This window comes from Meles meles, chromosome 21, assembly GCF_922984935.1.
Source record: "Meles meles chromosome 21, mMelMel3.1 paternal haplotype, whole genome shotgun sequence".
In the NCBI taxonomy this organism is placed as follows: Eukaryota; Metazoa; Chordata; class Mammalia; order Carnivora; family Mustelidae; genus Meles; species Meles meles.
This window is the reverse complement of record NC_060086.1, coordinates 15,308,602-15,327,028: the sequence shown is the minus strand read 5'-3', so window position 1 is coordinate 15,327,028 and position 18,427 is coordinate 15,308,602. Positions and strand designations below refer to the sequence as shown.

The window sequence follows — 18,427 nt, the reverse complement described above, 5'->3', positions numbered from 1 at the left end:
CTAAATAAACACATCGGTAAGACACAGCGCTCCTCCCCTGCCAGACACGCTCCAGCCACACTAGCGCCCATGTAACAAGCGAGTCTTCTCCACGTTGACGACAGCCTTTCCTTTGCCATCTGCAGTCCCCTTGAGACACACTGGGGACAGCTGGCATCCATCAGTGACAAGTCACTGAACAAGCTCAGTGCATGAGACCAGGACCAAATCAGTCAATCAACAAACATTAACAGGGCCCAGCTCTGTGCCAGGTACAGGGTCAAGCGGCAGGCACAGGGTGACACAGGACACAGATAAGGTCTCTGCACATCAGGTCCGGAAGAAAACAGGCACCACATTACGCAGGCAAGCACACTCTGGGAGACGGGCCAGAGGACTGAGCAGGAGTGAGGTGCCGGAGCCGGGCAGGCCCCAGAGCCAGAGAACAGCACGTGAGCGAGCAGAGGCAGGAGGAGCCAGGAGGCCAGAGGCCCGACAAGGAGGCAAAGCTGGAGGGAGGTAGGGGGCAGCAGCCCCAGCCCCAAGCACAGGCAAGGCACACACAGAGATGAGCAACTGTGTCAATAGTTTACAGCGGGCACGGGCCACTCATGGTCCCTGGACACCCAAGCAAACCCCAGCTAAAGCAGCAGGATGGCTGAGACCACTACCGGGACATCCCGCGGGCACAGCCTGCGCCTGAAACAGAGTAACGCACCCTGATCCTCTGCTCCTGGTCGGCCCTGGCTTCCTGGCTGGCCTGGAGCTCCTGAACCTTCTGATTAGCCTCCTGACATTTCCTGTCGAGAGAAAAGCACATCATGTGCAGAAAGACGTAGGAGGTAAAGCCAACAGCTGCCCTCACCCTGGAGGCTTTCCTGAGTAGGCCCCAGGCCCAGAGCACTGTGGCCTCAGTCTCCTCAGATTGGGGTGCTGGCTAAGTCCACACCCCCAGCTTTCTTCCCTCGCCTTTGCTGCACGCCCCAGCACAGCCAAAGACGAGGACCCTCCCATGACCGCCCCCCCCCCCCGCCATACCCCCAACCCGGCCCAGGAGAGTCCAAAGCTCTCCTAGGACAACACCTGCGAAGGGAAAGGCCTATATCACAGAGAGAGAATTCCATGCGTGCTCAGAATGCGGCCTCTGCCTGGACAGCCCCACAGCCCACCCATCCCAGGGGCACCCCACGTAGCCTTTAAAGCCTCGCTTTTTGCTTCTCTGCAAGCAGGCATCCCAGTCCCTGGGGAGGGAAGAAATGACTGCTCCCAGTCATTAACAACATTAAATGCTGTTCCCAGAACATTTAAAACACTCATTGTCCTCACTTCAATGGTCCCTACGTCAGCCACCAACAGCCTATGGACGGGGAGGACAGACTGGAAGGGCACCTGCAGGTCCTCCAGGCTCAGCGTAGACAGCACACATGGTCACCAGGTGCTCAGACCACAGAGGGCAGAGGATGACAAGCCCGGGCTTTCCCATTCACGGTCTCCCGCACCGGTAACACCCGGACACACAGTTCAGCATTGGCTCCAGCAGGCTTCAGGCCAACTGGACCCAGGGCGACCCGCGAGCAGGCTCATCGGGCACCGGGGCAGGGCCCTACCCAGCACAGCCACTCACTTGTGCTGCAAGGCCAGCTGCTCCTTGAGCTCCTGCTTCTCAGACTCCAGGTTCTTCACCTGCATCTCCTGGTTCATCACGCTCCACTGCAACTCGGAGACCCTCCCCTTCAGCGTGCTGATGGTCTGGGGGGGCAGGGGGCACAGCTGCTTACAGGCTGCGACACACATGCAGATGTGAACTCCTGACCCACACACCCACAGACAAATGTCTCCGAAAAAGCCTGCATTGGCTACCCCCCTCCGGCGGGCTGGGACCAAGCCATCTTCTCCTTTACAAAATACGACCTGGGAGGAGACGCCACCCCTCAATCCAGCCCCAGAGTATCCAGCCTGCAGTCTGCCTCACATTTCCCTCAAGCAAATGGGAAACCACTGGGTCACAGTGATGGACTGCCTGCCAAGACAGCCCTGTGCCCTGTGACATCTGTCACTTGGGACCCTCACTTCTGTCCAATGTGCTTGTGTGGGTCTCCCTCCACACCTGCCCTGGCCTCTCCGCCCCGAATGAGCCCCTATCACGCCCCACCCCAGATAAAACACTCCCTGTGAACCACAGCCAGGGCCTGCCAAGAGGTCAGAAGCAGGGGACGGAGGCCATCTTCAGAACAGAGGGGCCACGGGAACGCCCTGCAGACCTCATACTCTCAACCAGAGGGCAAGAACGGGGCCAGACATTCACCCTTGGGGAAAGTGCAGGCATGCTCTCGGCCAGAAAGCTGGGGCTGGGGAGGCTGGCCCATGGCCGAACTTCAGGACTTTTAGGGACAGACCTGCCACCCTTGCATCAGACGTACCCTTACCAGGTGACCTCCTAGTGACCATCTGATGACTGCTCTCTGTCTGTGGCTTTCCCAGGGGAAGCCAGCTCACTGACCAGGCCACCAGGGAAGCCCACTCAGAAACATCCCTGTCAATAACCTCCCAGAGTGGAGGACAGGGGCTGATCCAGCAAACTCCCTGCAGTTCCAGGGCACCCCTGCCAACAAGGAGGCCTGACACGCTCTCACCTGACCCAGGGGCCCATGCCAACCCAGGAACCACATTCCCCAGGGGAGGCTGACACGGGCCGTCCACTTCCTGCACTCCATCCATCTGCACGGTCCACTCTGTTACAAGGATGCCCATCAACCTGGGCATCACAGAAGAATGAAGCTACGAAACTACATCTGACTAGGAAAACAGCCTTTGAGAAGTCTTCGGGAATCTAATTAACACATCCTAGACACCAGGGGCTGCACAGGACACAGGGTCAGACAGCCGGCCGCACGCGGACCCAGCTGTGGGGAAGCCCGGCAGTCAGCAAGAGGACTTCCCAGTGACAAGCACACAAGCCAGGCTGGGTGGAGAGAGAGCATGTGGGGCAGTGACGATGGAGTCACCAGGGAAGGCTTCTCCAAGAAGGTACAAAGAAACAGAAACAAAATTCACGTCCTCTATCCCAGCTGGCCGCCACCTTCCCACCCTGGACCCCTCTCATCCTCTTTGCAACCTGTGTGGCAAGGGCCTACCCCACCACCTCGCTCTTCACTGAACAGAGAGCAGGCCCTGCCCTCCCCCATGGGCCCCAGACCAGCCTCCAGAACACAGCCGAGGCAAGCCAAGGGTGACACGGGGACTTGTCTTGAGGCTGATCACGGCTCCTCTCCTGCCAACATCCACATCAGAAGACAGATGTAGGAACAACCTTAACATGCTCCCCAGCATTGCCAAGGCAAAAATAACCTGCAGCCTGCTTCCCGAGATCTGTCAAGTAGAGAAAAGCACGCCGAGACAGAATACCAATGATCCCGCGCCCTGCTCCCTCCCTAGGCAGCACTTCATCGTTTTCCTCACTGCACCTGTGATCCGCAGTGCCACAGCAGAGGGACAGGGAAGGTCAGAGTCCAGGCTCCACCAGCAGCAGCGTTTGGGCTCTGTTTCTAAAATTTATACAACCTTCAACTGGTAGAGACAGTAAGGACTACAGTTCCTCTGTGCGCTGGCTTCAAAGACGTTCTCAAATACTACCACACCTGCTAATAATCAAAGAAATGAAAATCCAGGGGTGACACTCACATCTTCGGAAAGGGGGGGGGGGTGCAAGTATTTCCAGAAGATATCAGCATCCATGACAGATAAGGCCACAGGGAAACTAGGGCCCTCAACAATGCTGCCAGGACCACACAGCAACTGGTAGCAAAAGCCAGACGCTGTCCCTAGAGACCCAGAACCCCACTCCTGGGAATACATCAAAATCAGTAACAGAAACCAAAAGTTACCTGCTACCCACTGCATACATGTGCTCGTACGTACATTTATCAGGATATGCTGAAAAAACGTGGGGCAAGTTTTTAAATGATGAAATGCTAAGTGTTTGATTTATGAAGGCCACGAAGTGGAAAACAAGTTGGGTTTTTGCTTTTTTGTTTTTTGTTTTTTTTTGAGGGAGCGGGGAGAGAGCAGGAGCATGGGAAGGGGAAAGGGCAGAGAGAGAAGCAGCCTCCCCACCAAGCAGGGAGCCCGACTCAGGACTCGATCCCGGGAACTTGAGATCGTGACCTGAGCCGAAGGTAGATGCCCAACTGACAGAGTGCCCCAGGCGCCCCAAAATGAGTATTTTTAATAGGATTACTACGACCGGAACACTGCGCACACGTGGCAAGGAGGCAGAAGACACTGCCCAGCACCCCACGGCACCCACGCCTCTCCCCCGAGAAACACCCCCTTTCCGGGACAGCCCTCACCTCCCCGGCCGCGGCCAGGCCGTCCTCCTTCTCCCGCAGCTTCTGGCTGACAGCGGCCAGGCTCTGCTCACACAGCCTGTGTCGCTCCAGCTGCTCCTTCATCTTCTCCTCCGCCTCAGCCTCCCGCTCCTGCAGCTGCCGAATGCGCGTCAGTAGCTCCTGGTTGCGGTCCACCTCGCGCTGCCAGAGCGGAGAGAGGGAACGGGAGTGGGAGACCCACCTGGCCCTCCCTCAGGATGGGGACCCTCCGACACTGGTGCCAGTCATGCAGCAGGCCCCGCTCACACCATTAGAGCTGAGGTCCCTCCAGGCACATCCTCTCCTGCAGACCGTCTGATGCTGGGAAGGCAGCCCCAGGAATGAGACTCCTCATTCTCCCTCTGATGGACCCCGGGCAGGGCGGGGCGGGGGTAGGGGTCTAGGGAGTCGGCAGTCAGCCACTTAGGAGCTCACCCTCATCCCCAGAAGCAAAGGGACCACCGACTGGGCACCTGATGCTGCTGACCCCTGGCCTCTCCCTGGGAGGCGGTGCAGCAGGAGGCCCACCCGCACGCCCAAGCCAGTGCTCAGATCAGGCCTCTCCAGCCGGGCACCAAGAAATGCTGAATGAATGCAGACAGACATGGCCCACTCGAGGGAGCTGCAAGTCTGGCCTCCGAAGAGTCAGGGGACCCTTCCACAATGCAGGGCCCTGGGCAACCCACCCCAGAGAGGAACCTAGCATCTCTGTTCAGACTGCCCAACCCAAGTACGCATGGGGCATACTTGGGGTGCCCAGACCTCAGACAACAACCAAAGTGTCACCATCTGAGAAGTTCTGAGATCCCCACCCACGGCCAAACTGGCAGGCCCTGAAAAACCATGATAGATGTCTAAGACTCAAAGAGACAATTTGAAAGCCACCGGCTCACATGGTTCCGGGTCACATTCAGCCAAGTCTGTGGGTGGGAAGGGAAAGCTCAGCGAGGACGCGGGATTAACTCAGCCCTGCACCCTTTGATTTCCCCAAGAAAAGACTTCCACCAACCATGCAACGATCCACTCCTCCAACTCATTACAACATATTCTGAGCACATATAAGGCGCCACGGCCTGTGCTGCACCCTGGAGACCCAGGACAGCCAGGACTGGTCTTGCCCTTGGAGGACTAATGGCACAGGAGAATTCCAATAGCTCCATACCCCCTGCCGTCTGCCTGAGAGCGAGGGCAACATCACCAACACCCCCAATTCCTACCATCTAATGGCCGCTGGTGCCACCTGCAGCCGTAATAATGCACCTTCAAGAGCAGCAAGATTCCCACAGCCTATCCTGTCCCTTCCCACCAGTTCCTACAGAACTGTCCCTCCTAAGATGACCCAGAAAATGAATGAAAGCCCCATCTTAAGAGGAAGGCCTGGGAGCAATGCCAAGGCCACGGGACCCACTCACAGGCCATGTTCCTGGGCTACTAGACCCACATGGCACACCACAGCCAGAAGCCTGCGTATTAGGGTCAAATATACCCAGTTAGCATCACACCCCTGAAGACATCGCTATTTTTACAGGACTAGGAAAGCACGCAAACATGCCACGTAAGGCCAGAACGGGGCCAGACATCTACAGCTGGGGAAAGCGTAAGCAGGTCAGAGACTTGCTGGTCCAACGCTCTGCCCGAGTCTTGGCAGCATTTCCACAGATCATGAGCACTTATTGAAAACCTCTGGCAAAGTGCTGCTGATCAAAGCAAAGGAAGGGATTTACGACCTTAGTAGAAACCAAGCACCTTCCCTAGGTAATGGGGGTGGCACGTGCCAAGTTTGCCCTGGGTGAGCCGGGGATACCAGAAAGTACCCCCAAGACTGGAGATCCTGGCTCTGAGGCCCTAGGACCATGTGAGCAAGACTGGTCTGGCCTGGACCTGGGATGACACAACCCTGTGACCTTCTAAGCCTGTCACACTGTGGTACCTGGTATTTCTGCTAGGTGTACACCCCGATTCTTTGGGTGGGGCAGGGGTAGAAGGGAGAACAGGCAGCCTAGCAGAGAGGCATGCTCTGGCCAGGCACACGTGGCGGACTGCCATCCCCTGCGCCCTGCCCCCTCAAGGACATCAAGCACAGCTGGCGTCTGTGGCCTAACGAAGCAGGCCCCAGCAGCCCAGAGGCAGAGCACCAAGGTTCCCAGCCGGTAGGCTCACCTGCCTTATGGCTTGGCAAGAACCGTGCACGACGCCCCGACGCCGGGGCCACCTGCTCGCACCCACCTCGTAGCGCCGGGCGCTGGTGCTGGCCGCCCGCTCCAGCTCCACGCGTGCTCTCTTGTGGCTCAGCTCCATCTGCATCTTCTCCCGCTCCACCTGGACCACCTGGGACTTGGAACGGATCCGCTCCGCTCGTTCCTCCAGCTGACCGGGTCACACCCAGGGGAAAGAGAACCCTCAGCAGCTGTGCCAAATAGGGGAGCGGCTTGTCCAACACTCACACTGAGCCCCTGCCGCCAACAAGGCCCATCCTCAGCCTTGGGGAAGAAGGGCGGATGCGGGGTCCTTCACTGGAAAGTGGGTGGAAGGAGGCAGTAGACAAAGAAGAAATGACAACGGGCAAAAACTGTAGGCTCTAAGATGACAGTGTATAGACTCATTCTACAAAATAGGGCATGTTGGTCTCCTATTGCCATATAACAAATTACCACAAACTCAGCAGCTGAAACCCCGTTATCAGTCAGGGTCTATGGGCAGAAGGCCAGGCACACCGGCCAGGTTGTCTGACCAGGGTCTCACAGGCTAAAATCAACAGGGATGGCCAGGCTCCAAACTCACCTGGACCTTAGGATCCTCTTCCACACATAGGAGGACTAAGGTGCCGCTTCCTTGCTGTCAGCCCTGGGCTGTTGTCCGCTCCTAGAGGCCACCCACATCCCTTGCCATGTGGCCCTCTCCACCTCCAAAACCAGCAAGAGAGAGCCCGCATATGTAGAATCCCTCTCCTGCTCTGAGTAAGTCAGGCCCACCATCTTCAGGCTGACTGATTTCTTAGTTATGTTGGCAAAATCCTGCTGCCACAAAACCATTTTAGTGTTTAAGTGGGAGAAAGTGTGGTCCACCAAGCACCAGGGACTTAAGAGCCATCTTAGAAATTGGCCTGCCACACAGAATAGATACATAAAGGGGACATCCAGCCTGGAAGGGCCTCAGAAGACACACCAAACAGTTTCACAGAACCACTGAGTCTGCCAAGGCCTCATCCGGATATGGACCACAGCCTGACCGTTCCAGGGATGGCTGCTAACACAGCAGCTCCTGGGCAGTAGAAAGAAACGCCGAAGCTCAGGCTGCACCCCACAGATGCCCAACCAGGCACTTCCTTCCACACAGAGTCTCGGGGACTCACAGGCACACTGCAGCTCGAGCAACACTTGGCTAGAGTGAGAGGTTCTCAGCCCCACCAGGGACACTTGGCGACATCTGGAGACACTGCTGACTGTCAAGAGGGGGTGAGAGCCAGCGTTTGCTACCGGCCTCCAGCGGGCAGAGGCCAGGTAACATCCCATAAGGCAGAAGCAAGTCCTGCAAAACCAAAGCTTTCTCCGGCCCCAAATGTCAGCAGTACCGAGGCTGAGAAGTCCCAGGCCAGACGAAAGGCATCTGCTCTACCCAACCCTTCACACACTCTTGGAGGGCCTGAGTTCACACTTTCTTTATCCTCTGACATTTTCTCTCATTTCAGTTCACAGTGGCTGAAGTGTGGGGGTTCCGAAGCCCACCCTCTGTCGCCGTCACTGGCCTCCCTACCTCTGCGTGCAGCGAGGGCCCAGCCTCTCCAAAGGACGGTGGCCCCCAGCTCCCCCGGGCACTACTGCACAGCTGCCAAGAGCCCCAGAGAGACGGGTCCGTGGCCAGATCTTCCTGGCACAGGGACTGCATTGGAAGGACAGTAACTGAAACATGTTTCTGTTTAAACCCGCCTCCCAGCTCCTAGCACTGGTGCTGGCCGCCCGCTCCAGCTCCACTCGTGCTGACATGCAGCAGAGCCGGCCTGTAAACCCTTTCCCACAGAAACGGGAGCACAGAAAAAGGGCAGGGGGTGGGGACTGCCAGACTCTCCAGACCTGCTGGATTTCAGTTCCCTCACCTGCCGTCTGGGGCGGCTCAGTAGGGCACAAAACCGCTACTGGAAGTGTGGGGACAGCACAGGGTCGGATCAGGGCCCCCGACCGGTCCTGCAGCTACAAGACTCTGACCAGCTCACTCTGCCACGGATCAGCCAAGGATCCCCCACACAGAGGCGGCCATCCACAGCACTAGCTTGTGAGAACTGGGCCTCTGAAATTCTAAATTCTATAGTTCTGACAGATTGGCCAAAAGTTTCCAGATATTTGCATCAACAAAACCGTAAGAATTTTTTAGACTAAAGTTGCCAACTTATTTTGCCTGTGAGAGTCAAACAAAAAAACAATTACCACCATCATTTCCAAAAAGTGCTTTAACACCGAAAACAAACATTAAAAAAATCCAATTTTGGAATAAAAAATTCTCTGGGAAAAAATAGCAGTGAGTAACTCAGTCCGCTAAACGAACAAAAATCATTCAATTGTTCAGCAAACACACGCACACAAACACAGGAGCATTTGTTTAAGCACAGGTTACCTGGGCCTTCTCAGGGCTGTCAGAGCCCCAGGACACCACTGGCTCTGTCCCAGGCCATTAGCAAGGACCAGCTCCCGCTGCAGAAGCAGGGGACAGCAGCTGCCTGGCATGGCAGTGATGCAGACTGGCAGGGGCCGGGGCCAGGCTGCACACACCACCCCCTCCTCGTGTGGCCCCAGTGACCCCTGTCCCCGTGAGACTGACCCCACAAGTCTGTGGAAGCTCAAGTCCTCCAGGAGACCTGACTCCTCTTTAAGGGGTCTACAGCAAGCATTGCTAAGAACACGAAATAAAGTAAAATAACACTTCTTACAGCAAAACTATAAAAGTCACATCCTGGCAGAGCGAAGCCAAGATCTGACAACTGACACACCCAGTCTTTCTCTTTACTTGGAGACCCATCCACGTGGAGGGCACTCACCTGAAAAGGCCACCGCCAAGGGCAGATGCCTTCTACCCGGAGAACACTCTCCCATACAGGGCACTCATAAGTACTTGCCGCTGGAGAAGGAACTGCCAGGGGACACACCTTCTCCCCAGAGACCCCCCACCCCCGCACCCCACAGCATGCACCTTCCACCCAGAGACCCCTCCCTGCACCCCAGGGCACGCACCTGCATGCTCTGCTGATACTGTGTCTGCAGAGAACCTGGGGCGGAGGTGGCAGCATCCAGGCCGGACCCGGCCTCCACCCGCTGAGAGATGAAGTTGTTCAAAGACCGCAGCGTGGACAGCACAGTGGTGTTTTCCCCCAGGTCGTCCATGGCCACTTAGTTTTTGGAGGAAAACAAGGGAGGGGTGACCATGAGCCTCTGCAGGCACCATGAGCTCTACCAACGGCCCCACTCTCCCAGGGTTCTCTCTGAGTCCTTACACGTCCCCACTGTTCATAACCACGTTTGCAGTTAGCTGGCAGCCAAGACTCATCTGTAAATTTGAGAGCCACTTGGCAAGGATGCCATGAGGACGAGTGTCCAGCATACATGTCCAGATGGCAGGGCTGCGACTAGCACACAGTCCATCACTCTGCCTGTAACTCCACACAGGACATCTCGGGCGGCACGACGGGCCAACTCGGTCTTTCTGCACATATTTCACACATCATGAAAGTGGCACTTCAGAAAGTTACAGAACAGACTGTAACCCAGGTCTACATGGCTCTAAAGTCCAGTGTGCACTGGACTCCACAAGCCAGGGCATGGAGGACAGAGCATGAACAACAGCAAAAAACCAGCATCTGTGGGGGCACCCCCGGGGCATGCTAAAGCGTCTGCCTTCAGCTTAGGTCATGATCCCACGGTTCTGGGATACAGCCCCGTATCAGGCTCCCTGCTCAGAGGGGAATCTGCTTGTCCCCACTTGTGCTCACTCTCTTGCTCTCTAATAAATAATTAAAATAAAATAAAAAGAACCCACATCCCCAAACCTGTACTGACCATGGCCTGATGGCTGCCCTGCCCGCCCACCAGTGGGTGGGGAACATCCCAGGTACAGTTAATGAGCAAAGGTGTGAATTCCTACAGGTACATACCACGTTCTACTTAGGTAAAAGGCCCGCTCACACAGACTTTACTAAGGATTTTTTTTTAAGATTTTATTTATTTATTTCACAGGGAGAGCACAACTAGGCAAAGCAGCAGGCAGAGGGAGAGGGAAAAGCAAGCTCTCCACTGAGCAGAGAGCCCGATGCGGGGCTCCATCCCAGGACTCTGGGATCATGACCTGAGCCAAAGGCAGCCGCTTAACCGACTGAGCCACCCAGGCACCCCGGACTTTCCCAAGTATTAGAATGAAAACGCCTCCCAGCCAACACCCCAAAGGAAGAAAGTGAGGAATCTTAGTTTAATTCTGAATTCCTATTCGAGGAGAACAGAGCCCTTCTCTGTAGGCCACATTTGCACCCCGGACAACACACCTGTCTTCTCCACTTCTCAACCACACTGTCAGTGGAAAACGGACTGGGAGACAGAACAGGACAAGCACTGAGTGCTGAGAGCCTGGTAGATACAGGCCCAAGCGCAGGAGACAGCACAGGTCTGCTCCAGAAGGCAAACCCCTTTGTTTGCCCAGGTTAGACCGGGGCCATACTCTCCATCCCCTAATGGGAAACTTAGCTACTATGTTCTGATGCGGAGAGACCATCCCCTGTAAGAACTGATGCCTGTAATCCACTGGAATGAAGAGCACACACAGGTTTTCAACTGCCTGGAACTAAGCCGCTGCACAAGGCAGCGATTAGGCAGCAGCTCAAACTCCATCCTCTTTATGCCACAGACTCCAATCTTCAGCAACCCAACCACGGAAACCCACGCCCTGGGAAATCACAACCCCTGGGCTGCGCGTGCACAGCACGCTGCCTGTCAGTACCCAACCAGTACTTCTGCCATCGTTGGCAACTCTGGGCACAGGGCCGGCTCCGCCAGACCCCAGGCGCCGAGTGGGGTCTGCCCCGCTCCGACCTCCAGCCTCTCCCCACCACCAGAGCAGACGGCTCGGACCCCGGCCCCGCTCCCACCCCGCTCCGGTCCCGGGCCCTCGCCCCGCTCCCCGCCAACAGAGAAGCCGACTGAGACACCGCTCCGCTCCCACCCCGCTCCGGTCCCGGTCCCGGCCCCTCGCCCCGCTCCCCGCCACCAGAGAAGCCGACCCCGCTCCAGTGCGGGTCCCGGTCCCGGTCCCGGCCCCGGCCCGTTCCCCGCCACCAGAGAAGTCGGTACCGATCCGACCCCGGTTCCGGTCCGGCTCTGACCCCGGTCCGGGCCCCCACCACCAAAGAAGCCCACTCGGACCCCGGGCCCGCCGTGGCCCCGCTCCGACCCCGGTCCCGGCCCCTCGCTTGGCTCCCCGCCACCAGAGAAGCCGACTGGGACCCCAGCCCCGCTCCGAGGGACCGAGCGCGGCGGGGAGGAGGCCAACAAGCAGGAAAAGGGGACAGCGCCCGCGTCCGGCGCGTCCCCCGGCCCCGGCCCGCCACCCACCGCCGCCCACCGCCGCCCACCGGGGACCTCCGCACCAGGCAGCTAACCTAAGACCCGGGCGATCGCCGCCACCGCTCAGATCTCCCTCCTCGGCGCCCGCGCCCGCGTATCGCGAGACCTGCCGCCGTGCTCTCGCGAGACTTGAGCAGAACCCGCCGTAAAGACCCGGGTCTGTGCACCACTGAGTCCTGGGAGCCCGTGTGCGCCCCGGAGCCGCCAGTCCCTGGGAGACCTCGCCCGGAGGACTCTCACCAAAACTAGCCAGCGGGCCGATCGGGGAGCCCGCCCCCTGCAAGTGGGACGGACATCCCTTGGGGCGGTGGCCTCTCACCGTATTGTGTAGAATAGCACCGCCCAACGGTGGCCTCTTCGGGACAAACCTTCCTGCTCTTGACAACTTCGAAAATCTTGCTGCAGTATTGACTTGAATTAATACATCTTTACTTTTCGATGGGCTCGTTGGCAAAGCAAAATACTCTGCTGCTAGGCTATCCTCCCAGGGCCCTCTGAGCTCCTACAGCCAGAGCACCCGAGGGTCTGCACCAACCACCCCACTGAAGGTCTGGAGGGCCTACTGCACCCAAAAGGTCTGCACACACCCCCCCCCCCAGAGTCTGAAGGGTATGCAACCCCAGGGGATCTGGAGGGTCTGCACTGTGCCCCAAAGGTCAGAGTCTGAAGAGTATGCATCCCCCCCCCAGGGGGGCTCTGGAGGGTCTGCAGCCCCCCCACCCCAGGGTCTGGAAAATCTGCACTGCCCCCCAAGGGTGTGAAATAGGATGGGAATGGGGGATGTGCTGGGGGTAGGACAAGGGAGTCTCGGACATAACTACCACCACCAAATATAATGGAAAATGCTAAATCCGGTCTTCAGCCACTGCAGAGTGCTGGACTGAGATCTTGGGCCCTCGTGGAGATTATGGGTATCTTCCTGGGCTCTCCCACAGTCCTATCCCTGAGATTTAATCAGTGATATGATCAACACACTATTCATGAGGGATGAGCACGCCTCTAGGAAATGGCCTTGGAGAAACCAATTTTTATAAAAACAAACTTAAAAGCATGGAAATCCATTAAAATCGCAGTCTACATTGTTCTGTAAAGCCTCAATGAGTTCCTGGAAAAGAGTAGAAGGAAATAGATGCACATACCAGGTGGTTGCTTGCTCTGGCCACTGCCAGTCTTGGGGACCCCCCCCAGGATTCCAGGAACAACACAAAGCATGCCTACCCCCTGGGTAATTCACACCAAATGCCTTCCCTAGCTGCGGGGGAACTCCCACTACTTGAAGATGGGATTAACATATCATCCACCAGAGAGATGGAGATTAATCCCCAGCTTGAAAGTTGCGGTCTGCACACTTAGCACTGTATAAGCAAAATGACAAGGAGAAGACTGGCTGTTGCGGTCAGTCGGTCTGGGGGCAGAGGTGGAGACTTTCTGTGATGTGACAGTTACATGAAGGTCATACCAAGGCCCAAGTGTGCTGCCAGCACCTTGCCACTGTCCTTTCATCCTTTCCTCTCAGCCTCACGAATCATATCCTAGAGACTGTTTCTGATGATATATCCCGGCCAGCAAATATTGTTTTGTTGTACCTTTTTGGTTTCAAACAAAGGCCCCCCACTTATCCTGCCTCCTGCATCCCCAGTCAAGCCCTGAACCCACTCCACACCCCGCAGCCACACTCCTGGCAGGAGCTCAAACAACACTTGCAGTGAACAAGGCTCGGAAATGACAGAAGAAACTCTCAGTCCTCCACGAAGTCCTTCCCTCTTTGGTACTGTGTGGCCAAGAGGTACACCTCTGCCGACTCCTTCCTGCTGGCTCTGGGTTTCACCGTCCTGGTGTTCTGGAACTGCCCTGTCAGTCGCTTCCGTAACGCCAGGCTCTGACTTCCAGCCCACGTTTTGCAGAGGAATGTTCCGCTGGGCTCCAGGACATCTGGAGCAAGGTCCAGAAGGGACGAGCACAGGCCAATGAGCCTGTCGTGATCCAGGCTGCGGATCCCCGTGGCATTGGGTGCCATGTCACTCAGAATCACATCTGCTCTCCCTCCAGGAAGCAGTTCTCGGATTCTCTGGAAGGTTCTTGGGTCAGTCACATCAGCGGGGCACAGGAAAGTTGCTCCTTCCAGGGGGGATACATGAAGAAGATCGACCCCAAGCACAAAGCCAACAGGAGCACTGGGATCTAAAGAAGAGAGAGCAAGTCCATTATTTACATCCTGAACCATCCCTCAGAAATACAAAGAGAAAAATGAAAATAAAAGGTCAGGGCGAAGGACAGGAGCAAACTTGAGAGAGTAGACACAAGCTCTCTCCGTCTACACAGACACAGCGCAGGGAGAGCCAGTCCTCAATCCGCCCGGGAAGAATCTGGGGCCCGGAGAAGAGCACCTGTCCCAGAGCACAGGACGTCATGTCACCTCCTGGGGCCTGCTCGCTGTGAGAGATCTTACCTGAGCAGCCATTCTGACAAGCCAGGACAGAACAGGACCCACTAATACATCTACTACCTCTGCAGTCAACATGTCTGCTCTCCAGCTGAACCCAACTGCTTTCAATGCAGAAGCTACCAAAAACGAGCCAAAAAAGGGGTACAGAGACAGGCAGAAGACAAGGTACAGAACCCGACCCCCCACCCAGGTTTCAGCAGCACCCATGGCGCAGTAAAGACGCCACTGTTTCACTCGCCCGAGCAGGACCCCTCCTGCCTGTGGGACAGCGGCCCCCAGATGTGCACCTCCCCGCTTCACGGCCCAGGTGTCCCCGTCTGAGGCCCTCCCCAACACTGCCAACAGGCCCCCACTCTGCCAGTACACATGGGGAGCTGTGGGGGGGGGCACCAGTTCAGGGTGTAGTCATAGACTTGCTGGTTCTGTCTGCTTAGCAGAGGCTATTCTATGACAGGGTTAACATGTATTTTACTTTATGTAAAGATTGGAAGTCAGGTACTTTGTAGAGTACATTTTTCAAAGGAGAAAATACCATTTTCATCCCTGGAAAGGAGAACATCCCACATCTCATATCCCATGTGTTATAACCTGTGGGGAGGGGTCCACTAGAGACAAATGGCTTGGGATGCATTTTCACAGCTTCTGAGGGGGAAAGAAACCCAATCATTTTATCCACACTGTTGGCCTCTGCCACATGTTCCTGCAAGTTAAACTTGGCCATCTTCATCCTTCTCCTGAAGAGCAATTACGAGGATGGGAAGCACTGAAATCACTTGTTGGATCTGTGGGTAGGCTCAGTGGTAGGAAAAGCAACTGAAGTCTCTGATACAAATTCCTTCACTCAGGCAATATTTATTGAGCTAAAAACATCTTTTCCCACCTGTTCTAGAGCCTCTGCAAGCATCCCATCCACAGTAACGAGGCTGGATCTTAGACGTGAATACAGGGAGCGGCACTCCCAGCCTCTGCTTTCAGCAGACCAGCAAATTCCTCTGAACCCCATTCTTCAGTAGGACAACAGGAACATGCCCTCACTCTGTGTCAGAGTAGCCCTCGTCACGTTACGGCCTCATTCACGTAATGCCAGTGATGGCGGTACCCTCTGACTTTACAGCAGGAAAGAGAGGGAGGGACACACACTAGCAGAAGACCTGGGAGGCATGGTGGTGCCCAAGGGGAGGCTGGCCAAGCGGCGCCAGACAGCGGTGCTCTGGAGCTCTACACAAGCATTTGAAGAGACAACGTGGTTTTCTAAACTGAGGGTATAGGATCCCCGTTGATCAGCCAGGGAAACCATTTTCATATAAAAAATCTTTGACGAAATCCTAAAATAAAAAAATGGCAACAGTGGAGGCCCTCAGGCCAAGCCAGAGGGGAAAACCCAGAACCCCAGCAGCGGGTGCTCCTGGAGCAGCCCCAGCGGGACTGTGGGGACACCCAGGGCTTCGAGGACCAGGACCTGGGAACCCCTGGGGTTGATTCAGCTGTACTGTCACAGAAAGATGTCAGTGTGTCAGCAGGTGAAAAAAAACCAGCTCCAAATCAGCAAGAAGATTGTGGTGTGGAATACTAGCGTTTTTGGAAAAGAAAACATACATATATAGTTACGCATGCAAAAGCAAACTCTGGGGGCGCCTGGATGGCTCAGTGGGTTAGGCCTCTGCCTTCGGCTCAGGTCATGATCTCAGGGTCCTGGGATCCAGCCCCACATTGGGCTCTCTGCTCAGTGGGGAGCCTGCCTCTCCCTCTCTGCCTGCCTCTGGCTACTTGTGATTTCTCTCTCAAATAAATAAAATAAAATCTTTAAAAAAAAAAAAAAAAGCAAACTCTGCAAGGGGGCACGCCGACGCACTGATGGACATACAGACATAGTGCAATTTAAGGTGCTTTAAACCTGCACTAGAGCTTTCTACCGTGTCCATCATTTTGAAAACATCAGTGTTATACTTCCACCCTTCTTACTACCAAACAAGCCACAAAGTGGTTTGGCCACCCCGAATTCTCTGGTGGAGGGCAGCTGGCTCACGCCTGCTGACCCAGGGTAGTCAGAGGCCTTACCTGTGCCTGCAGCATTGACTCTCTGCACGGCCACCTGGCTCCACGCCCCAGGGGCCGCCCCACAGTCTAAAACCCGGAGGCCAGGCCGCAGGATCCGGTGCCTGTCGTCCACCTCCAGGAGCTTGAAGGCACTTCGGCACCGGTAACTCTCCACCTTCGCAGCCTTCACGAATGGGTCCTTAAAATGGCGCATCAGCCACAGGTGCTCAGCCCCGGTCCGACCCTTGCAGTGACTCCCAGCAGCATGAAACCTTTGACACCGAAGGGTCGCACCTATCAGCTTCCAAGACCTGATGGAGAAAAAGGGAGCAAACGGGCTGGCATCACATGGACAGGAGGCTCCCTGGTTCAACCCACGTGTTTTTAGAGATGGTGCTTGCAGGCCCGAGGGGGGAGGATACTTGGCAAGGCTACCCAGCCAAAAAGCAGGTGGAACAGGGTGAATTGAGTCCCTCCCCAAATTCATGTGTTAAAGTCCTAACCCCAGTACCTCAAAATAGAAATGATCTTTAAAGAGGTAGTTCAGTTAAAATGAGACCATATGGGTAGGTCCGAATCCAGTATGATCGGTGTCTTCATCAAAAAAGGGACACACGTGCACACAGGTAAGACCACAGGTGGGGACACAGGGAGAAGGCAGCCATCTACAGGCCAAGGAGAGGGGCCTCAGGAGAAACCAGCCCTGCCCACAGCTTGACCTGGGCCTGCAGCCCCCAGCATTGGGAGGCGGAAGTCTATGCTGTTCCAGCCGCCCGGCCTGGGGTGCTTTCTCACAGCACCCAAGCAAGGGACCACAGCAGTCGTCACCTTGTAGGGAAGAAGCATCTTCCACTCGTGGACTTCAGAAGGAAAACTCGAACATCACTGATAGTCACTTTGTGTCAACCGTTTTTCCAGCCCTGGTTAATACTACTGTTAATACCAACGACAGTAACTCCTCCTCGCCCAGTATAACGCTCTGTGGGACTGCAAGAGAACCCCTGAGGACAGGCCCTGGCCTCACTTAGCTTCATGGTTGCAGAGGCCAACATAGGGCCTTACCGGTCACACCACGTCATTCAGCTGAACTCTACCTGTGTGACCAGGTGAAGGACCATTTCCAAGTCTCTTTGGCAAAGTCAAGTTTTGAACAGTTTATTGACTGCCAGGAGCTCCCCCGATGTCCCCTTGCGATCTCGCAGGCACTAACCTACACACTAAATTCTGCATCCACGTTTCTGATGGAAAGAGCCTACCATCAACTCCATGCCTCCAGGCCAAAGCCCCCTCAACAACCAAACCATGCTGGCAAGATCGGGACACACCAACTGCAACTGCTGCCTTCAAAGAGCGTAAAGGGTCTCCTGCGAGGAGCACCGAGCAGTCCTGGGTCCCAGAACCAACTCCCACAACTGGGGGAAAGGCTGGAAACGAGTCACACCCACCTGGACCTGCAGATGTGCCAGCTGACCTCCAGCGCCCACCCACGTCTGGGGTTCAGCCACAATAGCCACTCGTGGGAGCCCTCATAGCCTTCAGACCTGATGTGCCCTTCGCAAGCTTCACCTCCACCTGCAGCGTCCCCTCACCCGTCCCCAACTCTTTCCCCACCCACCACCCTCCCACGGTCCCCCTCACCTGCCCTGGCCACTCTCCCCACCCTACACCAGCAGCGCCCCCTCACCTGCCCCCAACTCTTTCCCCACCCTCCACCTGCAGCGCCCCTCACCTGCCCCCTCCGCCCGCCCGCAAGGAGCCGTCCCGAATACGGGCTTCGTATTGGAAGTCCGCTCCTAGGCACTTCGCCGGGGATGCCCGCGTCCGCGCCCGGTTTCCGCCGCCGGAACCTGGGACGCGTCCCTGGCCGCTCCTCCTCCCTCACGCTTGCAGCAAGCGCTCGGTAAATGCCGGCTGCGCGCACAGCCGCACCAACCTTCCAACCTCACTCACCGAGCCATAGGCGCAGACCCGCGGCGGCCGCCGGCACCGGAAGTAGAGAC

The 18,427-nt window shown here is 56.3% G+C and overlaps 2 protein-coding genes across 2 annotated transcripts in view; both read right to left on the bottom strand.

Moving 5' to 3' along the window:
• The window catches only part of MAD1L1 (mitotic arrest deficient 1 like 1), a 309,358-nt gene extending 299,640 nt beyond the window's left edge, over positions 1–9,718 (bottom strand). The window contains exons 1-5 of the mRNA XM_045993575.1: positions 9,569–9,718; positions 6,573–6,713; positions 4,329–4,508; positions 1,604–1,728; positions 698–779 (exon numbers count right to left, since the gene is read on the bottom strand). Coding sequence (XP_045849531.1) covers positions 698–779; positions 1,604–1,728; positions 4,329–4,508; positions 6,573–6,713; positions 9,569–9,718 — 678 coding nt within the window. The remainder of the gene's footprint in view (positions 1–697; positions 780–1,603; positions 1,729–4,328; positions 4,509–6,572; positions 6,714–9,568) is intronic.
• A 3,243-nt stretch (positions 9,719–12,961) lies between these two features.
• MRM2 (mitochondrial rRNA methyltransferase 2) lies at positions 12,962–18,416 on the bottom strand. Its single transcript, XM_045993578.1, has 3 exons — positions 18,378–18,416; positions 16,449–16,738; positions 12,962–14,125 (listed from the first exon to the last, which is right to left on the bottom strand). The coding sequence occupies exons 1-3, from the start codon at positions 18,383–18,385 to the stop codon at positions 13,683–13,685; spliced, it is 741 nt and encodes a 246-aa protein (XP_045849534.1). The 5' UTR covers positions 18,386–18,416; the 3' UTR covers positions 12,962–13,682.
• Positions 18,417–18,427: the final 11 nt, after the last annotated feature.